The sequence below is a fragment of the Acanthisitta chloris genome, unplaced genomic scaffold (assembly GCF_000695815.1).
Source record: "Acanthisitta chloris isolate BGI_N310 unplaced genomic scaffold, ASM69581v1 scaffold7096, whole genome shotgun sequence".
Classification (NCBI taxonomy): domain Eukaryota; kingdom Metazoa; phylum Chordata; class Aves; order Passeriformes; family Acanthisittidae; genus Acanthisitta; species Acanthisitta chloris.
Genome location: NW_008680091.1, coordinates 7,994 through 33,126, shown reverse-complemented (window position 1 = coordinate 33,126; position 25,133 = coordinate 7,994). Strand labels below are relative to the sequence as shown.

General features: G+C 38.7%; 1 protein-coding gene across 1 annotated transcript in view; it reads right to left on the bottom strand.

Moving 5' to 3' along the window:
- Positions 1 to 24,492, bottom strand: part of MIB1 (mindbomb E3 ubiquitin protein ligase 1) — a gene marked incomplete at its 5' end in the record, with an annotated part of 68,667 nt that extends 44,175 nt beyond the window's left edge. The window contains 9 exons of the mRNA XM_009077596.1: positions 1,952 to 2,059; positions 3,060 to 3,193; positions 4,307 to 4,451; positions 4,767 to 4,950; positions 6,407 to 6,611; positions 10,596 to 10,662; positions 19,467 to 19,571; positions 21,356 to 21,485; positions 24,281 to 24,492. Of these exons, the coding sequence (XP_009075844.1) occupies positions 1,952 to 2,059; positions 3,060 to 3,193; positions 4,307 to 4,451; positions 4,767 to 4,950; positions 6,407 to 6,611; positions 10,596 to 10,662; positions 19,467 to 19,571; positions 21,356 to 21,485; positions 24,281 to 24,492 (1,290 nt within the window). The remainder of the gene's footprint in view (positions 1 to 1,951; positions 2,060 to 3,059; positions 3,194 to 4,306; positions 4,452 to 4,766; positions 4,951 to 6,406; positions 6,612 to 10,595; positions 10,663 to 19,466; positions 19,572 to 21,355; positions 21,486 to 24,280) is intronic.
- Positions 24,493 to 25,133: the final 641 nt, after the last annotated feature.

Here is a 25,133-nt window from a genome sequence, read left to right as displayed (position 1 = left end):
ATATCTAGAAAAAGCTAACAACTAGTTAATCATCTGTCCAAATACTTACATTTAGATATAAGTCCAAATATTATAAGCACAATATTTCTATACATGTCAACAATATTGTCAGTACTGTCAACATAACAACTGGCAGACCAGAAGGCTATGTATTTTTACTGTGCAGTATCTACCATCAGGCTTTTTGAGCTCTGTCACTGACAAACTGTTTTCTGACTAAACAGAGGCCACTTGTACTCTACATTAAGCCCTCAGAGACAAACACAGGAGACAACAATACGAGGCAACCCCCAAAAATGTCATAATTAATGCATATACTCTGCAGTAATGACTGTAAGTATACCCAACTTAGTTCAAAGGCAAGGAAAATAAGGATCTTTATGCATTGATTCCATGCCATAGACCACAACAGTAAAATAGATGGACTAAATTTTTGCTCTCTGCTTAATGGGATGGCTCTACTGGGTCTTTGCGTGACAATTGATAAACAGATGGCATTTTTTTAAAGCCTGAAAAATATAACCATTAATCTAATCATATTATGCAAATTATGAATGTTGCAGTATCTAAGGGAATGATATAATTAAGTGGGAATACCATCTTCACCTAAGCAACTCAAAGTTATGTGAAAAAGGCTTGAAAACTCAAAATCCCTGACGATTTTTTATAGGCTAGTGTTATGATGCTTATGAAGCCTGAGCAAACATGAACTCTTCACAATTCTCGTGCTAGCAGATTAGCAGGTGTATTGTCTTGAAACTGTTTAAGCAGTGCTTCTACCTACCTCTCTAATGCTTCTAACCCTTCCTTCTACCAAGAAGAAAGCATAAGTCCACCACTTGATTAACACACGGCAGCTCTGACACCATTGTACAGACCGAAAGCAGTTTAGGCTGATTTGTAACAGTATATGCTATGCACTGCAGTGAAAGCACCACTTCTAAAGTGAAGCTACTTCACAGAAATCAGACCACAGCAATATGTACTGCGTCAAATCTCAGCCATCTTTAGAATTTAGCAGAAAATCTTTGTAAAGTAATACTGTATCTGTGAAAATAAAAATAAATTTAGGCCCAAGAATTACATAATTGTTTCCTCAATGTTTTAACATTTTATAACTTCTGTGTATAAAATGCAATATAATGCTAAATGCCCAAGAATGCAAAGTTATTTATCTGTTATGTCAACAATGACTGGGCACACTATTAACTTCTCAGCATTCTGCTGGGCTTCAGCTTTTATTAAACCAAATTTGACAGATCCTTCTTGCGCTTCACAAAATGAGAAGTGGTTGCAGTATTAGTGCATTCTGCATAAACAAATGAGTCAAAATCAATTCAAAATGTAAATATCACAGTCTGCTGATAGATAATTCTCACCAACAATAATTCTAAAAATCCTAAACAAGAGAAACCCTTCCGTTTTCAGTGAAGCAACAAAAAAGGCACTGAAAAACTGAAAGGAGAGCTGGCAGTTACTACCCAAAGATACTGCTCTAACTTTATACTTAAACTGGCTTTAGTTAAGAATGCAAAACTTTCTCCTAACTGAATACTGTCTATAAGAAGCACAGCAAGCATCTTAAGTAGGGGATGCAGCACCCAAAAACATCTCTTACCCTCACCGCCACAGGCAGTGTGTGCTAGCCTATTGTATTCTACTGTTGAAATGCAACAAAGATTGAAGGGTCTTCATCCACTGCCACAGCATACTAACTTACACAGCTCTATTACACTTAAATTATATTGCATTTAATTAGAAGTGCTAAAGAATTAGATATTGACCCTTTATAATATTGTTAGTAGAGTATAATCTGGGAATATAACCACAGTAATAAACACAATTTTTCAGTCTGACATTTAAAGAGAAGGCAAGTCCAGCAGAATCCTTATGTATGCACCAAAGCTTAAAATTTAAGGACACAAAGTGTATTTTGAAATATTTAGGTTACCTCTGCTTCCACATCCACGTTCTGTTTCAGAAGCAACTTCAAAATGTCGACATGGCCATTCTGACTAGCAGCTTGCATAGCTGTGTGTCCAGCACACTGCCCATTTACCTGGAAGCATATCAATACTTGGAGGTAAGTTGCAAGATACACAGACACCTATGAGACTGTTTAGCAACAGCACAGGTATCTTAGAATTAAATGACCATTTCTTGGATGTCTTTCTAGTACATACAGATGACCTCCCAGTTTTTTTCTATTTCATTTTTATAGTATTAGCTAGATTGAAGGAAAGAAGCAGAAATTGATTTATTTGAAACATTAAACATTAATGATAGTTGGATTAAAAACTTTCTTTGGGCTACCATGAAGGCAAGATTTTGAGAACAGGCCTTAGAATTATACCCGTCCTCTGCTCTAACAAATATTTAACTTTGTTTTCTAATTCATGGCAACAACAGGAGCTAGTCTGAACAAAATACCATGCTTTGTATAATCCTGAGCTACAAATTAGTCCTCAGACTTAAAGGAGTTCAGTCCCTTACCTGCAAGAATTACTACTGCTGTAGTGAGATAAACATCCCATTGTGATTTTAAAATATGTTCCCTAAATCAAGTCCTGTAAGTATTAAGCATTTTCTCTGAGACTTTTCAGTACTAGGGTATGAGTTGGTAAAAGGGATCTGACAGACCACAGATTGGATGATCTACCTTGTAAGTTAATAAAACAAGACAAAACCTCACAATAGCCGCATTAAAAAAACCCACCCCAAAATCTACCCTTCTATCCCCCTTGAAATAAAAGACTTAGAAGACTCTTCACTAATTGGGAGCGTTTGGTTCTCTGTGCCAACTCTGGCAGCCAGAAGTTGAAAGGTATTTTAATTCACGGCAGACAAAAGAACATGAAATTTCTCCAGCAAAAAAATGTGTACAGTTCTATGTTCACACAGCCCCCACACATTTCATAGGACAATAAATGGGAGAAGAGACACTGGAACTAGCTGTACTACTTCTAAGCAGACAATACCAACTGGCAAGTATTCAGAATAGCTTCCTCCCTTAGTATTACAGGTCCCCAGAAGAGGTACTCCCAAAACAGAACACTCACATCAACATCTGGTCTCTTTAGCAAGTCTTCCACTTTAGCAACATCTCCATTGGCAGCAGCTTTAACCAATTCTTCATTGAGATCTCCAGATTCTTGCGTTTCAAACAGTTTTTTCAATAGCTGGGATAATCTCTCTATAATTGTTAAACAAAGGACAACTAAGATTCCAATCCTAGTCACACAGAAATACAAACAGCTCAATCTGTCATCTTTCTAAGGACATGTACATAGCAATACATAAATCACCATAAAATGGCAGCTGTAAAATATTACTGAGTTCTAAGAGCTGCACCCCAATACCCTTTAGAGAGTTGAGACTGTCACATCAGGCACTTCAAAACAAATGACTGAACCACAACAGCCTGTCTAGCATAAAATACAGAAGGGTGGGGATGAGGCAAAAACATGAATTTATGTACTGCTATAACAGGCTTTCTAATAACTTCAGTCTATGATTTGAAACACTAAGCTGTATTACTTCTTTTTGCTAGTTTTATGAACACTGTGGCTTTGCCTGTATTGCAGAAAACTCACTGCATCTATGCCTCCCTAGGAAAAAAATCTAGAAAACTATGTAGGAAGGTTTCCTGGCACTAGAGCAAATATGTGAAGAGGAAAAAACAACTAGCTATGACCAAAAAAAGCAAAACTTCTGGTTTAAATGATCTGCGAAAGAGCCAAGAGAACATAAAACACTGGGCAGTCTTTCTGCCTTATCAGATGAATGAGAGCGTGTTCAACAAAACCCAAGTGTGATTACATAGACACACAACAAAAATCCCACTGTAATTAGTCAAAGGATATCTGAATAAAAAAGACTGAAATTTCAAAGAAAAAATATTACCCTGAGTAACCGCTTGCAACAGATCCCTTGCCTATGCTTCCTAATCCACACCACCTACTAAACACGGAGGTTCCTTGCTACTGCCAGTGACACTCTCTTCATGACTTAGTCCCTATTCCCATCTAAAGCCCCTTCCAGCCATGTAAATTTTAAAGTCCTTAGAGCAGACCTCCAAAGATACACTTACACAGGGACCAAACAGAAGCACATGACGAACATAACAACCAACATCTCCATACTGACTGCAAGATTTGTTTTATATCTTCCTCAAGTATAACTTCAAGTGGTTAAACTCCAAGTTTATTATTAACCTTTCATACAAATTATGTACTGGTACTTATTTATTTTTTAATTAGCACCATTACTTGCCACACATATACTACTGGTTGTTGTTCAAACTTACCACCAGATGCATTGCTTATAGCAGACCCTGCTGATGCCACCTTTGAGACAGCTGCTGGATTATATGTCCAAGATGTCCCACAAACCTCTACTTTTAAGTCACTGTCTGAATAGATCTGCTGGACGCGACCAACTTTACCTAATGTCTGCGTCAAAGAAAACAAAAATGCAAGTAATACTAAAAATAAAGTATTTAGAAATATGAATATTTTACAATAAGTCACAAATTTTACAAACTCCACTGTTTCAGCGTACTGTCACTAATGCCTTTAGCTAAGCTTCATCAGGCTCAGCAGATTGCTATGTCAACAAATATTACACTGTTTGATGAAATACACTTTCTCTAACTTAGAAGAAAATCACTTTTAGACTCACAAACCATTCAAGCATTACTACCAATTATAACTAGAAATACTATGCAAGCTTCATCATTCTATGAACCCAAAGACACAACTCCTTACCGGAAGCATTGCCTCGGCCCACTCTCCGTGACCTCTCTGAAGAAGTTTGATTCGCTCCAAGTCATAACATACTTGAACAAGGTCACCCACTTGAAACTGAGAGGTGCCTCCTTCTGCACCTTGAGCAGCATCTCCACTTCGGACAACATTGGCTTTGGTGAGAACAGCTGGATTAAATGTCCACCTAAACCATGAATCATTCAAAGCAGATTTTAAACACACAAAGTGAAACATATGCTTAAAAATTATCTGTTGGACAAGTTGTTGCTTGGATGCCTACAAATTCCTGCAAATGGATACGATGGTGTATTTGTTGTTAGCAATTTTTTGTCCACAAACTTTGTCTGTGGGTCATTAACTGACTGTTTTGAATCCTTCCCACTTTCTATATAGTTTTCATCTCTGAAGATGTACATTTGTAAAGGTAATTAAGGAAATATCTGGCCTAAGGGGAAGCAAGCTGACAGCAATATGATAGTTCTGAAAGTAGCTATACAGTTTTTTTTATTTCTCCAGGGAAAGAAGGAGGGGAGTCTGGTTGAAAAGCAGAAGATCCAAGCTATCTTACCAAGGACTGGACTGTCAAGAAATGATGTGGGAAGAACACAGAATTTTGGCCCCTCCCTCCCAGGTCAAAAGTTGCAACATTGTTACCAAAATACTCTTTAACTAGATGTATGTCCTAGATACACCTCAATTTTCAATCAAGCTATCCTCATTTGTACTATAAATTTCACTGATTTAGAGGCATTTAGCTGTTTAGTCAGGGAGGAGACTACAACACACAGCAGCTCCTTTCACTGGCTCTGATGCCATGAACTGCCAGAAGAAAAGCCACTTGCTTTGCCCTCTCACTGGGAAAACAGCTTTGTTTTGCATTACTTCGCAATATTAACAGCAGTATCTTGAGGGAAAGCCTGAATAAATAATGCATGGCTAATCCTTTCTGGACAAACTGAACAGGTTAGCCTCCAGATACAACTGAAATGATATTTCTTTTGCTGCTCTTTAAAGATAAGCCCAGTACGTGAGAGCAAAACAGTGCAAAACCATGTGGACCTAGCAGCTCAGATCCAGCAGCAGAGCTGGGTTTGAATCCTGTTAGCATAGATGCTGGCCAACAAAATTAAAACCTGAACTACTTGCAGGGAACGGTTTTTGCCTTCCCCAACACCTCCCAGTATTGGCCTGTACTTAAATTAACTAACATTCCTTTGAATAATAAAAGGCTAGATATAGATCATGGTAGGTGATTCCATATTAGACAAGATCTCCCAGAAGTTTGCCATGTCCCCTTAACCTAGTTTCCTGAAAACCCACAATGAATTGGTATTACCATTCCTCTTGAAATCATGGGATAGACAGTTGGTAATTAAAAAAAGAAATTACTGCTTAAAACAGTACATTTTGGAATTAAATAGTCCAGCACACCGTTTCTTATTTGAGAGTCTAATTTCCACTAAGTGAGAGAGGCAACCAACCTTCTTTTCCTACTAAATCATCTCTAAAGGTAAGTCCTCATTACACACTATAGAAGGAAATCTTAGACACAAAAGAGAAAGTTTCTGGCACCAAGTGACCAGTAGCATTGAAAGCAGAGGAAGCTTGTGAGAACCAATGATGAAGACTACGTAACAAACCTGTTGCCACTTGGATATTGTACTACAATGTCATGATCCTCATCAATGCCACAAACCGTTCCGGTGGTTGTTAAAGTTTCAAACATGCCATCAGTCCACCCTCCATGACCATGCTGCAAAGACTGCACGATTTCCAAGTCAAGGTCAATGTTTACCAGGTCACCTATTTGCAGCCCACCAGGGTTTCTGTTACCATTTTGCTCACCTGAAAAGGAGTAAAAAAACCCAATATTTACATAAACACACTAACTTTTCAGCCAATTTAAAGAACAGAAGTTAATCTGAGACACAATAACTGAATCCTTAAGATTGGAAAAGACCTCTAAAATTATCAAGTACAACCACCACCCCAGCACTACTGCCATGTTCACCATTAAACCATGTTCCAAGTGCCATATCCACACGTTTTCTGAAGACTTCCAGGGATGGTGACTCCACACCAATGTCTATGCAACCGTAGTGACCAACAGGTAAAAACGCCTCTGCACCTCTGGCTATAGAATTGTGTGTTTCTTGTTGAGTTTACAAGGCAAATAGGAATGACACCGACAAAAGCTAAATACTTGCAATGAGCTCCACTATCGGCTCTAACTGGGACCATAACAGCTACGACATGAATGTCAGACATCTAAATACATAAAAGCTCTGATCATTTTGAGAGTGTCATATACAAAGTGCCACTCAGAGGCTGACAGAAGAGCAGAAAGCTCACACAAAGCAGTTTTTCAAACGGGTCAGCTCCTGAATGTGGAAAAAGCACTGGCAAAAGAGTACCTCCAAAATGAAAAATGGTGAAGATTTTTAACCTTTCAAGTGAGGAAATGACAATTAAAAAAAATGCAACCTGCAAATTTAAAATTAAAACATTCTCCTTGGACAATGCCTCCTTTCAAAAGACATGTCACTGCAAAAGTTCATTAGCTGGAGGGAAATGGCATACATGTACACATTTAGCCATGTTAACTAATGAGACAACATGCTTGTGGAGCTCCTCATCGCAAAAAACAGAAGAAGGTATCGGGTGCCATCCACGGAATAGTGAAGAGTATGACAACTGCAGAAGTCATGTAAACTGAGTTCAATGGCAACATCAGTGGCAAAGGACAGGGTGAGTAAGATTCCTATAGCAGTATTGCTCTCTCCAAGGGGACAGTGCTTGTTTTGGCTCTTGCAAGCAAGAGGTAATAACGGAGAGAGGATCCTTGCATGCAACAGGTACAAACAAACAGCCTGATACAAAGAAAAACGTTATTTGGAGGGAGACTGATTCCAGAGCCTGGATTCCACACCAGATGTTGGGAACACTGGCTGCAGCACTAAAAGTCTCCAGAGGACAGAACAGTGAAGAAGAGTATCATAGAATCACAGAATGGTTAGGGTTGGAAGAGACGTTAAGATCATTTAGTTCCAACCCTCCCACCATGGGCAGGGACACCTTTCTGAAGGAAACTACTGAAAAGCAAAACACGGCCATGAATAAATGCCCACGTTCAACGAACTTCAACTTCTGTGACCACCCAGTGACTTCTTTCTATCCAGGCCTTAGCTTAAAGGACCTACAGATGAAACAGTATTTTCAGTCTGCATCCTTCACCCTCACAGCAAAACACACATCACATGGAAAATGGTCCCTTCTGCAGAAGACAAAGATCAGTTCTTCAGAAAAGCTACTGATGTAGAACTTGAAAGATCGAAACCTTAGACAGCAAACATCCCAGGGACATCCCTGATGAGTCAGGAAAGTCTAAGAAAGGAAGAGACATAACACAGCAAATAATTATAGAATATTATTTAGAGGAAATGATTTCTAGAACTCATCTGGTCTGATAACCCACACAAAGCTGAACTAACAAGCAGCTGAGATCAATTGTAACTTTGCTTATCTGAGTCCTGAAAGCCCTCAAGGGCTGATGTTCCACAACATATCAAAGTAACTTTTTCCAGTGCTGCAATATAGATGTGTACACAGAACAGGAAAATTTCTTCAGTATCTGATCTGAATCTCTTGTGTCACTTATGGTGGCCTTAAGGCCACAACCATTTGGTTTTATGCCACTACCAAAATTTTGGTGCCATCACCTTCAATCCCCCTTCAAGTGGGCACAGGTTGATTACCTATTAACCTCCTTCCTACTAGACCAAAGAAGCTCAGTTTCTCCTCCTAGCAATTCACATACTCTGTGTCTTAATCACCTTGGCAGCATACCATCAGATCCTTTACAATTTTGCAAAACTGGGAAGAAAGGAAAGCAGAGATGGGAAGACAATGACACAAAGAGGACACAGAATTCCAGACAAAGCTTCATCACCACCGAGAAAGAGAGGGGTAATAACCTTTCCTATTCTGCTGCCCACCACCGTCCTAATAAGGCCCATTGTGAAATTTGCCTTATTTGCAACAACAGCACTCTTCTATCTCATTCAATTTGGTATTCAGTGCAACACTCAGGTCTTCCTCAGCAAAGCTCCTCACTCAGGTTTTCACAATCCCCAGCCTGGGAATTATGGGTGCATAGGTTTACTTCACCCGGAGTGCAAAAAAACCGCACTTGTGATTGAACTCCATTCACTAAATTCTTCACTTCCTCAAGGCTCTTGGAAATTAAGCTCTACTTTCAACCACACCCCTCTGCCAACCTGCTATCACCTGCAAATCGCTGGGATTGTATTCTGTCTCAGCAGGTCACCAATGCCATACTAAACAATCAGTCCTCGTATTTTGTCCCAGCTACAGATGACTCCATATTAATGAGGCCCCTCCTGGAGTATTAGTTGGACACTACTTCAAATATAACCAAGTTTAAAAAATAACTTTCTAGTTTTTAATGCAACCATAAATTTAAATTCACAGCATGAACATATCTGTCAATTACATTCAGAAGACAAATAAAAGCGACAGATGTTGTAACAAAGAGTAAGACTGAGAAGATGGAGCATAATGTGGCAAGAATGATGAACTCAGTTCATTGTCATCCATTAAGAGCAACTTAATAGAGTGAAAGGGAAGAATTTAACAAAGAATAGTCTCCCACTATCTCTAGTGACTGATATCATGCATACAAATCAGGTACCACCCTACAAGTAAGCTATATGCAGAAAACACAGACCTGTACTTTTAAGGCAAGAACCAAAATGAATGAAGGGCATGAATAAGAACCTAAGGTACCTCTGTAATAAAGAACCAGCAAGACCCTATTACTGCTTTTCTATTTTTATTCACATCAGAGTGAAGTGACAACATGAATGTTAAGTACAGAAGCAAGATACAAAGATCAGTGTCTTGGCTTTTTGCTTTCAAACAATTCATCTGCTTATCAGTAAACAGCTAAGTGACACCTCAAACAACTGGTTATTTTTCTACACAAAACAGACCTTTACTGTTTTCAGCTTTGCACCAATGCTGTCAATAAACAAAAGTGCTTGGTGGTCATACTTCGAGTACTTGTGTGAGTAATTAGATTAAGATTAGTAAACAGAGAATTATCACTTTAGAACAGCCACTACTATCAGCTAATTTTTTTTACAAATTGAAGTATACTAAGAAACTTGAGACAAGAAGTAAAATTTAGTGTCCTGTTTCATGACCAGGTGTTTTGCCAAGGACATATGTATTAGTAAAAAAGAAATCCATGCCCAATAATCTATAACCTTTATCCCAACTTGCCCATATTTAAAAATCCAAAAACACCTAGCTATCATTTTTTATACTCTGCACATGTCTACAGCCCAAGTAATACACTATAGGAATAAGTCAGTGCAATACCTAATACAGAAAACCTGAACCAAGTTTTCACAACATACACCAGAATTACTGTAAAGTAACAGGCTGTATGTTCAAGTGATTCTTGTTTATGGCCATGTAACTGCTACTTCACTGAACATCTCTGAATATTTAAGACGGTGTTATAAGAAAGCACAGCTATGTTTGGCTCTTTAGAAATACAGTGCACAGGACACATAATTCAATTTATAACCTCGCCAACACTTAGCTCCCCGCCATCCCCTTGGCACACTGATACCACACACCATTTTGAAAAGCATGACAATTTATCATTAATGCATAGAAATGTTACTACTTATATCTCACTGGTAAGGACAGACCTTTTAGATGACGTTTCAAAAAGAATGAAAAAACAGACTAAGTATAATTAATATACATCAATATGCATTTACTTCCCCTTCAACTTACCTAACACAGGACAATGGTCTCTGTAGAAAGAGCCTCCTTTTGCATCCTGGACACATTTCAGGTCAGACTACGGAGAGAGATGGAAACAACTTTAGTCCTCGCTGACTGAGTCTCCAGGCTAACATAAGCCAACAAAACTGGAACTGAAATACACTGAATTAAGAAAGGCTGAAAATTATGTGTACAAAAACATGCCCCTTGAATTTGTTACTAATGCACATAATCTCCAATACTTCCTGTAAAAGGTTGCATATGAGTTTGTTCATTGAACACTGAATAAAACCATATGTAAAAGGTATAGGGCAAATATATTCAGAAAACTTTAGAGAAATATTCTAAGTAAAAGAATTTGTTTAGTACTTAGAAAAGAGGGGTGAAACAAAGAAGCTAAAAAAAAAGGACTAATCAGTGATAGACTGGGAGTTTCTTACTAAGCGGCTGGCACAGCTGGCATCGCCTGTTTGTTTGTCCTTGCTCTACACTGACATGCACACTGCAAAGAGAGGAGATACTAACCAGGGCCAAGAAGGAAGTGATAAGAGGAATGGGCCCCAAGAAAGGAATTTAGGGATGCGCCAGCCGGGCAAACAAAGTGAGATCCAAAAGGCAATTAAGAACCTGCTGAAGCGAAACAAGTCAAGGTAGAAGCTCACAGCAGGATGTTATCTTATCTTGCCAGATGTGTAGAACACTAACCTTAGGATTGCTTTAGCTTATTAACACAAAGAATCCTGCAAGTTAAGCAATATATGTAAAAAGGCCTAATTGTAGAATAGAAAATATAGGTAAAAAGTTAAAAAGTGTACAACAGGTCGAGGAACCTACACACGAAAGCATCGGGAAGGGAATTGCCAGCTCTCCGATCACAAGCAGGCGGGAACAAGACTGCCGAGCAACACCGGGAGCAGCGTCCCTAGCAACAGCTCGCGCAGGCGCAGAGCGACCGGAAGAGCTGCACGGAGCGGGAATAGACGAGTCTCACCCCGGGGCTGTGGGGAGGGGCGTGCGCCGTTGGCGGAGCACAGACTCCCCGGCCGCACAGCGCTGTTCTGCTTGCTGAAGCCTTGCTCAATCAATAAATTTCCTAGTTGAACTGGCTCCTGCCAATTTATTGGGCCACAATTTATAACACTTCCCAATCTATCAGCCTTGACATTCTCAAGACTTCAATAACCTTTACCAATACAAAAGGCTAAAGGATGAGACATTTTTAACTCAAAGGATTTAAAATAGCACAAAGCTCCTTTGCACTGTTCTATAAAGTTATCTTAAAGAAATAAGTCTGTGAACACAAGCAAGGAAACAAAAAAATAAATATTTGCAGACAGTGCTCAGAGACCACAGCATTTCCCCTATCCATCATTTAATGCCCACACCAGAGCTGCCCACCCTTTGCCAACACTTTTTGACATGTCTAATTTGGAGAAGAAAACTTGGCACACAAATTTTACAAAAGACAAATTTCCAGTTAAGGACAGAACACAAGGCTATTACCTTAAAAAAAAAAAAAAAAAAGAGAGAGAGAGAGAGAGAGAAAACCTCACTATGCTGAGCTAAACATGATCCTTTTAAAGAGAAAAGTTCTAAAGCTCTTCCTTCATAGGGGCTGTTTTACATTAACTGAGAAACAGAAGTTTCAAGTGTGATAACCAACTCCTATTCATAAAGCCAGAGGAGTTTCTGTAATTCCTCTTGCTTTTTCTCTGTGTCACACTTAAATCCACATGGCTACTATCTCCCATTGTTCCTTAGGAAACAATTCTCACTAAACAAAGGGTATTTTGTGTGCATGATGAGTTGGAAAGGAGTTAGGAAACTGCTTGCAAAATGTGTCAGAACATTCTATAGGATGGGGGAGGAAATAGAGGACAGGTGGTAGTAATGATATAATTAACCAGAACAGATACTTGAACAATTCTTTTTCCCGTGCCCAAGACTCATTGACAGACTGCCCTCCTGCAAAAGGATTAAAATGAAAACTCTGAAGTCTTCCAAACCGTCGAGGCACTGATGAGCACAATACTACCCTCAGCGACCGTTCAGCGTTAAGCAGCCAGAAACAATACAAAATTCAGCGTGTGTCCTGATCTACAAAGAATGCACTGACACTTTGGAAGAACGATGAAAGCAGCCAGAAGACAATAAAGAGATTTGGCTGCTCTTCCAATCCCCGAGACACCGGAGAAAGCGCCGGCTCGGCGCGGCAGCAGGCGAACAGCGACAGGATGCTGCCACCCGGCGGGCAGGTGCTGGGTGAAACTGGGCCGCGGACAAAGGGCTGCGCTGGCCGGCCCAGATGGCAGAGCTCATTCATTCCCACAGCCCGACTGAGGCTGAACGTGCCCGGGAGCACTGGGTCTCGCCCACTGAATACAAACTCTCTGTGTCAGGCAACAACCAGCTGTCTGCGCAGGAGTCAAGTAGGGGTTCACATGCATGACCTGCTTTTGCATTCTTCAGAGCACTAAGAATAGAGTGCAGGAGGGTCCTAAAATGTTCTCCTCCCTGCCAGGCAAGAGCTGGGTGAGAGATCACTTGTGTTACAGTCAGTGTTGAGGCATCTAGTTACCCTGAGAGCTAAAAGCTAGCTGAAGAAACAAAATGTTCATTAAAAGGCTGATTACTACCCTGTAGCAGATATTATTAGGAAGCAGGTTAAGGTATCTTAAACTTCATAGAAAAAAAACAAACCCAGAAGCCTACAAATCATACAATCATAGAATCAACCAGGGTGGAAGAGACCTCAAGGATCATCGAGTCCAACCCTACCGTCATTACTAGACCATGGCATCAAGTGCCACATCCAGTCTCATCTTGAAAACCTCCAGGGATTGTGAATCCACCACCTCCCCAGGCAGCCCATTCCAATGACTGATTACTCTCTTCGTAAAAAATCTCTTCCTAATATATCCAACCTAAACCTCCCCTGGCAGAGCTTGAGTCTGTGCCCTCTTGTCCCACTGCTGGTCCCCTGGGAGAAGAGATCAACCCTCACCTCAATACAACCTCCTTTTAGGGAGCTGTAGAGGGTGATAAGGTCTCCCCTGTGCCTCCTCTTCTCCAGGCTAAACAATCCCAGCTCCCTCAGCCTCTCCTCATAGCACTTGTGCTCCAGTCCCTTCACCAGCCTCACTGGTCTTATCTGGACCTGATCCAGCACCTCAATATCCTTCCTGAACTGAGGGGCCCAGAACTGTACACAATATTCAAGGTGTGGCCTCACTCTGCACTCGTATTTCACCCTGCCTGTACCATGCTCGGCACATAGTTTATTTCTGGAGTATAATGATATACTTGGTTGAAAAACTAAGTGGTAGGCTGGTGTTCAGCCTCAGCTTCACATCTGTCTTCCTTTCACTTACATGATGTAGTCAATGTTATAAGAAGTAAAACAAGAGTCTAAGTATCACAGAAAAGCAAAGGAACATATCTTTTCATTTTTTTACATAAGACTTCACTAAAAAATGGAAGACTTAAACCACACAGAAAGATAAGGCACAGAGAGATTAGGCAGTAGAAAACTAATTTGTATATACTGTATATACAGCAGAGTTCCTTCAGCAACTTGGCAAATAGCACCACTAGGAAGTAAAAAGAAAAGTAACATCAACATGATAAAAGCCTGCAAATGTCTTAAAAAATACAAGCAAACCCCAACAAGACTCTGGAGTTTTAAGACAGGAAACTTTACTTTGTTGTACTTCGGTACCACAATAGCTGGGTAAGCAACTACAATTTTCCTTCTAGCACTCAGCTACCATATCAGAAAACAAAAACAAGCCTTCTTCTGCTCAAGCAGTTTAAGTAGAAACTCAGGGATGGTGTTAAGCTCCTGGTCATCCTACCCTGGGGCATAGCAAGAAGCCCCCCTAGTGCAGATGGAGCAAATGCACACCCGGAGCCTGGATGCACCAGGCTTCACACTGCAGAGCCTCCCCAGGATTTCTGCAAGTTTTATGAGTCTCCCTGAGCCTTCCAAATGAACTGAAGTAGCAGAGCATTTGGAGATGAAATGTGCAAGTGCAGAAGGGAAAGTATCAAAAGAGACATTAAAACTATAAGTTTTAGGCTCATGGTGACACCACCAGAAAAAGAAGCAACACCTGTGAGTCTGAGTGTAATGTAGAGATGAACAAACCATCTTTTCTACAGTAACTTGATGGAGAAATCATCAAGAAAACCATGAATAGTATTCTTTCAAGAGACAGAAAAACAAGTTGCAGATTTTGTGGAATTTGTGTATTGCAAGTTTGCCCTAGTTAAGCAGGAAATAATTATAAGGAACAGCATGGGCACCACACAGTGCACTGCATCTGCAGGTCAGTAGTAACAGCTGATGCACACGAGCAACAGGTAATAACGGGTTTTGCCTACAGTGGAGAACTTTGGTCTTCTAGCATATAGGCTCTGGCTTGCTGAAAATCTGCATTCTAGAGATAAATGCCTGGATGACATAAAGATCATGACCTGCTCAGCCAAATGGGAAATACGGAAAACCTAACAGTTTACTTTGACTTACCACTCAATGATACAAATGAAAATAAACCAGCAGCAATTTCATCTCCATAAAAACTTCAGAGAATTAGAAGATAAATGTACAGCAATGTCAGCAGTGCTAGCAGATGGTGTAAAAGCACCATCATCCCTGACCTTGAAGAGGAAAACAATGCTAAAGGAGCAGCTGTGTACTGGAAGGACTGTTAAGTTATTCCAATCAATATGGAATGCCATCCATCAAAACCAGTGAGAAGGGTCTACAGACTTGATAAGAAAACTAGGTGTGCTGCTAACAAAAAGAGGAATGTTTGATCCAGATGCAGTGAAATAGCATGTAACAGCAGGAGGAAAGCTCAGGTGAGACATTAATACTGATCTCACAGATACACCGGCAGGAAAGGTGTCACAGCTGCAGGTGTTTGAGATAGCCATGAATTCAGTAAGGGTCACTTTAGGCCTTTAAAGTCACAACAGCTTCTGGCAAGGAAATCAGCCCTTAGAAGGCAGGTGGAGAAAACCCAGTGCATGCTGCTTTGTCACCTGATTAGGCAACAAGGGACTGGATACAACCATAAGTTTTAGGTAAAGGGTAAAAAAAACCACAAACCAAACCAGACACTTTGCATGTGTAACTTTTTTTTTTTAAAGGAAGACAAAAGTTTCTCTCATGGGTAAATGTTGTAAATAAAACTGGCAAAGGATCAGAAAGTAAATTTCTTCTCAATGCAAATATGTTTCAGAGCAACTCAACTCCAGAGAGCTGAAAATCTTTACTTGTTTGAGAGAAATGTAGAGAAATATGACTATGTAAACAAGAAACAAAACAGTCTGCTGACAAATGCAAATAAATGCACATGGTATACATAAGTATCTCCTCCCTCACTGGATTCCAAAACAACTGGCCACTTAACTTTGGCTATGCTGCAAGTAATGTAACAAAAAACACCTGCTGCATGAGTAAAGGTGGCCAAAAATTCACATTTTTGTGTTTTAAATCAAGTTTTGTCAGCACCTAGATGCAACAGAAGGACATTAAACCAACAAAATAATGAAAATTCTTGTTGCCACTCTCTAAATGCCTCATTTTCAATGGAGTGGGGACAAAAGACTAGAGAGCTCAGGATTTGACTGACATCACAAATATGACAGTTGTAAGTGCAGCAGAAAGAATACTTCTGTATATTTTATAACACTCAGCTGCAATGCTTAATATACCAAGATATTTACCTTGTTTTAATTTAAAAAGTGTTAACCAGTCATTCTTAAGATGCTCTGAAGTAAATAAATGTTGATGGACAGACATTAGGTATCAATGATACAGGGGCAAGGAATTATGTCAATTTCCCTCATGCACTCAACTATTTGGAATTCATGGAAAAAGTACCCAAACAGATGGCTTACAGATTACTGTGACAATGATGGATGATAACTACAGTTATTTCTCTCAGAGGCTACACAGATAAAGCACAATCCTCCATAATGAGAAACAAGAAGAGGAGGTTAATCACAGCAAAAAAAGGCAAGAGGTACAGAGCAAAGAAATTTGGTAGCACAAAACTGATCCCTCAATAATTAAATTGATTTAGGGCTCCCTGATGATGGAACTATTTCTCACTGAAAACCAATGGAAGTTACCAGTTTTACATCCTCAGCTGTGTGATCTGATGAAATAAAATCTAGACATAAGCCTAAAAAGCTAAATCACAATCCTCCCATTAACTCTGTAATTCCACACAGTGTATCTTAATGCAAAAGGCTTACACATTTCTAAAGCAGGTAGTGACTAACAGCTCAGTCTAGCTCCAGAATCTGAATATCTCTCGTTAAAAAATGTCAGCAGTGTCACTAACCATATCAGCTAACAGTATTTTATTCTTACTATGGATGTAGTAAGTGTTGGTATTCAACCTAACAGCATCATAAACACAGATTTCAGTCTGGGGGCTTGTGGCCTGTGGCAGCAGAAACTCCCAGATTTAAATGCCAGACTTCACAAAAAAAAAAAAAAAAAAAAAAAAAAAAAAAAAAAAAAAAAAAAAAAAAAAAAAAAAAAAAAAAAAAAAAAAAAAAAAAAAAAAAAAAAAAAAAACAAAAAAAACCACAAAAAACCCCACCAAAAACACAAAAAAAAAAACAAACAAAAAAACCCGAAAAAAAGACGATGCACCTCTCTCAATCACTTCCCACATAAAAACACAGCAACAGCAAACTCAAAAAAAAAACTCCAAAGATCTGATCAGAAATAAACGCACGTTTTCTGCCATCACCTGCTGCCCCACCAGCCAATCCTCATCTCTCCCAAGAAAAAGCTGACAGGCCAGCTAGATTAATTTTGAGGACCAGATGCAGCCTGTCAGCTATCAAACAAGAACGCTGACTTACAATAATGAGCTGTGTTTCCTTAATCGGCTCCATTAGCATGAGTCAAGTATTATTCATTTGCAAGTTGGGGTCTCTTCCCAGCTGTATTTACATGGGCACACACTCTGAGTATTATTGATTCCACGTTCTCTGAACCTTTTTTAACCAATTTCGAAGTTCCAAAACAAGCTTGCCCCAATGTTCCGTGAACCTTCTGACAATCTGTTAGCCAGCTTTACTTAACAGCACATAAACAGTAGTAAATAATCTTAATGAACTACATACTCAGTAAGTAACTAATCAACTATAAAATTTCACATGACATTCAAATGACTTTGTCACATTCAAGAATCCACTGTGTGTGAAGTCAAAATTGCACTTAACAAAACTGCACTTCATCCAAAGGTAAATTACTGTAGAAATGGAGTACAAATCAGGCAAGCACTAAATACAAAGCCTCAAATTACCCTTTATATATATATCTGCACATATAATTTTAATATATTATCCTTAGTATCTAAGTATGTAGCTTCACACATATTTTAGCAGCCTTTTCTGTTGACTGAACAGCTAATTCTGTTTCTAGAAAACTTGTGTGAAGGGTCAGCCTTATCCCTTCAAATTTACAACTGCAGTACTTGAAATCAAGTATGCTAGAAATATTTACCACACTTCCACATGTGGCAAAAATTTGTAAGCAGAATATAGTTGATTTACAAAAAACAAATGTGCTTTTTCTATTAAGGGAAAAACTGTTCCAGAACATAATTTATCTTAAACGTATTCTTTTCTGAGGCCAGAAGGAATCTCCAATGATTCCACAGCACTATTATGCAGTCTACAAATTTTAACAGTCATAACAACAACAAAAATATGAAGACCACTTGATATAGATCCCATCTAGCTAGGTTTTGTTACTTTTACATGTATTACAATCAAATATAAGGGGGGAAGATACCAATCACTGGATCAATGTTAGACTACAAAACGCTACATATAACTTTATTTCCCTTCTGCCAGTATATAAGGGATTTTCTTTAGAACTGGGGGACACCATGAAGCAACTTACATTGCAGCTTATTCTTAGCAACTTCATGCGTAAGAAAAGCTGACCTGCACTAAAGACATTTACTCCTTTTAAACATGGCACTAAAATATGTATTTACTGGAAAAGTGGTATTTAATTATAAAAATGAGCTCTAAATGAGGCTACAAGGCAAAATATTCATAAATAACTAGTCATTGCTTAACATTTTATTACTGTTACACATCTGACAAGATGACACTTCAATGCTAAGTTAACATGGTTCCCTCTGCACTGTCAAACAAAAATCATGCAGGGAAAATGCTCATTAAGATGTTATAAGCAGCTGATAATCAAAGTAACCTTTCCTTGACCCACATTAGGATAAGAAAACCCAGCAGCAGACGGCACTTAGGCTAGAGTCTGACCCATTTTTCCTCTAAAGCTGTAGAGTAGCTGGAAAAACTTCAAAATGAAAAAGGAAAATTTAATGCTAAAGCAAATTAAGGTTGTAATTTAATTCAACACCTTTCCATTGACACACACACAAAAAAATTGCTCCCAAGAGTATCCCAAGTGTTGCCAGTAATTTAAAAACTGAAAAGCTTGCAGTAATCACACCAACATTTGAAGTGAACTGAAGAGTTCAGGAGTTGAAGAAATAGGGCTTTTTAAAGTTCATAACTATGTTTGTTCTTCTCTGAATTTTTATTTAAGCACAACAGTAGCACAGTAAGATAAATACGTATGTGATGCAAACATATACTATGGCAGAAACCAGCTTTTAGTTACTCACATGTTTTAGAGATTCCCAGATCAGACTTTCTTACTAATACATATGCATGGCCCCTACAGCTGGATTCACAATGACCTAACAGCATGCAAACTGACAAAGCATATGACAAAAGCAGGATCATAAAGCACAACAAGTTCTTCTTACTGCCCTTCCCCCACCATGCATTTTACCCTTTGTGTTCTTTTACACTTACCATGCCCTCAAAGCCAACTCTGTAAAGGTTTTTAGCACCATTGTCCCAAAGAACATATGCTGCGCTATGGGGACTCGACGCACTCCAGTCTTGGATTTCAGTTACCTATTCAATTTTAAAAATAAAAAGTTTGTTCAAGAACACAGATTTAGAAGCACAGTTTGATCTTAAAACCTCATCCATCTCCTCAAAATAGCTGAGCATACAGCAGTTTTAACACTGAAGTTAATAAAATTCATTCTGAAGTCGTTTTCTGTTTGCTACAAGTGTTCCTGACATGTCTTAATACAGAAGCCTGAATATATGCTTTGTAGACCTATTTTATTCTTTGTATATTTGGCAGATAATCTAACAGAGAACAAAATCTGAAGTGTAAAAATTTACTTTATGATGCTTTGATACATTCTTACTAGAAGCAGCATTTAGCTAAGAAAAACAGGATGAAAATTACTTCAATTTCTTCAGTTTGTCTGGTTTAACCTGTGCTAGCCTGGTGGCTGTGCATTGTGTTAGGAGATAGTTTTCTTTCCAGAGCCAATTTGTTTAACAACAGTACAGAAGAAGGAGAGTCAAAAGGTCTTGCTTTGGTATTTCTGAAACCATGAGGCCATGCATCAAATTCTGAAAACACTTCCATTACTAAAAAAAAAAAAGTAATTCCAGAATTCATTCTTATTTGTATTGACTTAAAAGCTGTTTCTGCTATCTGCCACCTCATTTCCTCACTAAAAACACTTACATGCATTTATACATGTCTTCAGCTTGCAAATAATCCCTCTAACACAAGTTTAGTGCACAAAGCAGGATAAGACACTTATTTTGCAAAGTTTCAGGGATTTCAAAGTATCCTGACATCCACAGGAAAGGGTAAATCAAGATGAGAAAAGCTGCATCTAAATATCCCTTGCTTTAAGAGATTTAAATTTATTATTTCCTCTCAATAAAACTCAGGATGAAATCCCCAAAACTCCTAAAGCTTCCATAAACATCTAAAGTATAAAGATTAGCCAAACAAGAACATAAAATAGGCTAAATATCATATGCAGGAACTTTCCACCCTCTTTTAAATGCTCAAGTGTACTAAAAATATATACAACAAAACCCACCAGTTCTACAAGATGTAAGAGCATTCAATTCTCCTTCCAGAGCATCTCAAATTTGTCAATAAAAGTCATAATGTATTCTACACTCCTTGCCATATGTTTATGCTTACAAAACCTTCACTAGTTCTCAAGGCAAATGGAAGTAGTAAAAGGAAATTTGCAAAGGTTGTGATTAGCAACTTATCACTCCATGTGATTTCAAATAAATCCAAGTACTTTTACTATACAACCACAGCAAAAGCACTCATATGTTGTCCTAAGCCAGTAATATAATATCCACATCCAACATATGTAAAATTTTGATTTTATACTGGTAAAGTCCCTATAATTTTTAGACGAAAAACAAAAATCCAGGGTGCCAGCACTGAAAAACAGGAGTAAGAGATAAACCAATGTGCTGGCCCCTTACAAAGCAGTAAGGCTACAAAATGCAGCAACAACCAGAAAGAGCCACTCTTGAGAGCTCTGGTTTTATAGTAATGCTGAAATATGCGTTAATGCTGTTACAAGTCAGTATTAAAGATACAACTAAGACAAAAATTTAGCAAGCTATAAAAAATTGTGCTGGTATTGTAAAACAGTAAAGTTAATTTAAAAGAACTGGCCATAGTATACATCCCCCTCCCCTTTCTTAATGCCTGAGCATTATAGTGTAAAATTAAAAAATGTCAAGCAAATTAAAATAGTAACTTTTATGATGATATTTTTACAATTTAGAAGTCCACTGAAGCAATTTCGTGAGCATGTAAAGGTGCATCTTCTTATTTAAACAAGCTTTATTTTTACCTTTCCTCTACGCCCATTGCCACCATCTTGATCTTCCCATTGCCAGTCAACTCCTCGCACCACCCTGGCACCTGCAAAGATTCCTCTTGCTGTAATTTTCTTTGATTTACGACGAGACTCCAACAATACCCTGAAGTTATTAAAAGAAGAACCCACAAATGTCAAGATAATAAAGAAAGTCCAAAACAAATTTTTGGGGGTGGGAACGAAGAAGAGCATCTTGAAACAATAATAACCCCACAATTGCAGATTCATGCACTGAAATTCCTACTACTCCCTTATTACCAGTAATCAACTTGCAAACATTTACATATAGGTCTGTGCACATATTATTAAAATCATTAAAGAAACAGAGTCATGTAAACACTTTTTTTGTTTGTCCTAGAGGCACCCTAGGCCAATACTTCTGTCCCACAATTGCCCTGTCACTTTTATTCAGAATTATGCTACAAAGAGCTGTATCCCTTTTTCCTCTCCAAGTCTGTTTGTTTTCTACATGCAACTTATAGCATCTCTTGGCAAATCTTAAATCAATATATGAGCATCCATTCTTTCAGTCATAATTATGTCATTTTTCTGAAGCAAACCTCTTCTTTCCCACTGACTGCAACAGAACTGAAGTAGATAAACCCAAACAAAACCGTTCATGCCCAGAGAAGCTGTGGATGACCCATCCCTGAAAGTGCTGAAGTCCATGTTGGATGGCGCTCTGAGCAACCTAGTGGAAGGTGTCCCTGCCCATGGCAGGGGACTGGAACTAGATGATCTTTAAGGTCCCTTCCAACCCAAACCATTCTATGATTCCATTTAACTTACAAATGGAAGCAAAGTGATAAACATTTTCCTGCCTTTTCAGTCACCTCAAAATCTAACAGTTTTCATGCAACAAGGTTTCTTACTTTATGCCAGGAAATTGCTGCGAGACAAAAGTATTCTTCAGCTGACAATCGGAATGTTTCCCGACTGCTTCAGAAGTCTGCCACCCTCCTGCTAAACTTTTAACATCCAGCAGATGGCACACAAGGAAAAAGCTAAACTGTTAGCAACAAGGCAAAGAGCACATGAGAATACTGGCCCTTTCTATTGAAGCAATATAAAAGAGTGATCGAAACACAAAGATTTCTTGTTTAGAGCAGCATTTTAGAAACTTCCCAACACCTACAAAAACTGAGCATGCGTTACTTCAGCAAAGTAACACTTCAGCAAAACCCAACACGCATTACTTCAGTATGCTGCCCGTATGATACTCCAGATTCAAAATAAAATAGGTAGAGCTTATCCTTCCCTTCAAGCAAATCTTCTCGGACGCCTCTAGCCATTCTTCCTATGAGACATCCCTCGAATTCAGCAGCATTGCTCTGTCCTTTTGTCCTCCCTCAAACAGTTAACTTTGATCTATTTTTCTCAGCTAAGCTTGATCCAATAGAAACAACTCCTTAGCAGAAGAAGCTGCCTTCTAAATAAGAGTTGCAAAACAGAGCTCAATATGAGTAAACAAAAAGGGAGAAAGCAACAAGATGCAAAAATTCCCAGCAATACTATACAGTGTGTATGATCTACCTTCAAAACTAAAACTTAAGCTTTATACATCATAACAGACCTCTTAAAACTATAAAGGAAAGTTCAGCTTAAAAGAAAAGAAAGAAAAATCTCTGGCAAGCATTCTCAAAATCAATGAGACTTTTAAGAATGAAATAAATATAAAAACAGATCTATGTTTTGTTACCTGTTCTCCATTAATTATACTAAGCCAGCACTTTCAATTCCTGGATCCAATCCACAAGTCTTGTTCTGTGTTAAACATTACAACTACACAAAGCTTGTGATACCTATCTGGTACTAAGATCTTGTGGTGTGAACCTCAAAAAATAAAATTACTTTTTGATTAAACCATTGACCTGTGCACCTGAGCCACAGTTAAACTTTCAGGCAAACATTTGAAAATATAAACACAGACCCTGCAAGACACAATGTGAGACCTCTGTGTGCTCCAACCACTTCCCTTAACTGTAAAAGCAATGATGAAAGCACATCACTGAATTACAGCACACTTGTAAACCTAACTTCTCCAAGAGGAATAAATGCTGTCTTACACACGTTGCATTTAAATGAGCATATCTAACAAGAAAAGATTCCAAAGACTTAATGGAAACATTCCAAAAACTTATCACAGAGGTGACAACACTGCATGCAGCCTTTACATGATGTTTTACCGCAGCTCTCCAGGCATTTACTAACAGGCAAGGATTGCTAGTCTCACTTAACAGGTAGATAAATCATGACAGAGAGAGGCTTTGAATTGAGATTGAGACAACATCTATGCAAGAACACACTAAACCAAGTTTTGTACTGAGTTCTTCACTGGAAGACAATAATAAATGCCTAAGAACATGAAAACCAAGGCAAAGGTAGAACAACCCTTCACAGCAACTTTTCTCTGCTTTCTCTAGCGAGCTGTTTAAGCAGCTCCAGTCCAGGTTTGTGTCTCCAGATCATTGTGTTTCCCATAACCCACAAGAAGGATATTTTCCCCTCAATCTGTCCATATAATTTTGGGACTTAATTAAACTTTCACACTCGGGAATTCATTGACAAATCATTTTCTGATTACAAATGTTGTGAAGATATTTACTTTTTGTTCTAAAGCTGCCATATGATAACACAAGAAACAGGAAGGCTGCAATGAGGTTCAGCAAAGCTAAGAAATCATATCCTAACTTTCTTCTGTACCCCATTCTTTCTAAAATTGCCATGTTTTCCAAGCTCCAAAGATCTAGCTACCTAGCTACCCTCCCTCACAAAAGGGTAGAGCCAGTAACAATCTAAACTCAAGTCGCTTTCCTACCTAATCCAAGTTTCAGTTTCAGAAGTTAACCACAACTAACTGTTCCTACTTAATTTCATAGGGAAAAAGTTACGTTTTACCTTTCGCTTCCTGGTGTGGTAATTCTGTAAAAACGATGCCTCAAGTGATGCTTGTCCCCATGATAGCAAACTGTGCATAAGTCATAGTTTGTGCACTCAGCACATTTCCATCGGATGCCAATGATCGGTTGCTGCCGACAAGTATCACACATAGTCCCATCGTGCTTGATACCTGTGGGAGAAAAAGAAAAATAAAAAGACTCACAACTTTGCTACATCACTACACAGATTTCTGTTACAGACCATTATAATTTGAAACCTCGTACTAAAACGTTAACAGTAAAGAAAGGCTGCTGGAGATACCCTATCAGCCTGTATGACTGAGGGGAAAAGAGAGTGTACTTTGCCTTCTATCTCCAGTTGTCAGCCTGTTCCTGAAATACTCCATCATCTCCCAGCTCAAAAAGCTAAGAAAGCTATGTCTGTTTCCTTCCATCTATACAAAGGAGAGAAAGAAAATGAGAAATCTTTTAACACCAAGTTAAAGGGTCAGAAAAGCATTCATCAAAATACACAGGCAATCTGGAAATTTATCTCTGGATTAAGGCTATCAACACACCTTCTATCACAAAGGCTACAGTGTCCAACTGCGTGTGACAGTTTGAAAATTGCTGGTTTGACTTACACATTTTGCACAGTGGGAAAGATAAGTGCTTATCTCTATTCTTTTTCGTGCAGGAAAAAAAAATTAAGCTCTTTTGAATAGGTGCCATTAGCTTCATGAAAATCTGTTACCATTTCTGAAGCATTTTACAGCTTTGCTGTTTGTATTTTTAAAAGAATGTGCCCAAGACAGGCCAGATGTAACCCACCAGTATGTGCTCTGCCAAGCCTTCCACAAAACCTGAGTTCC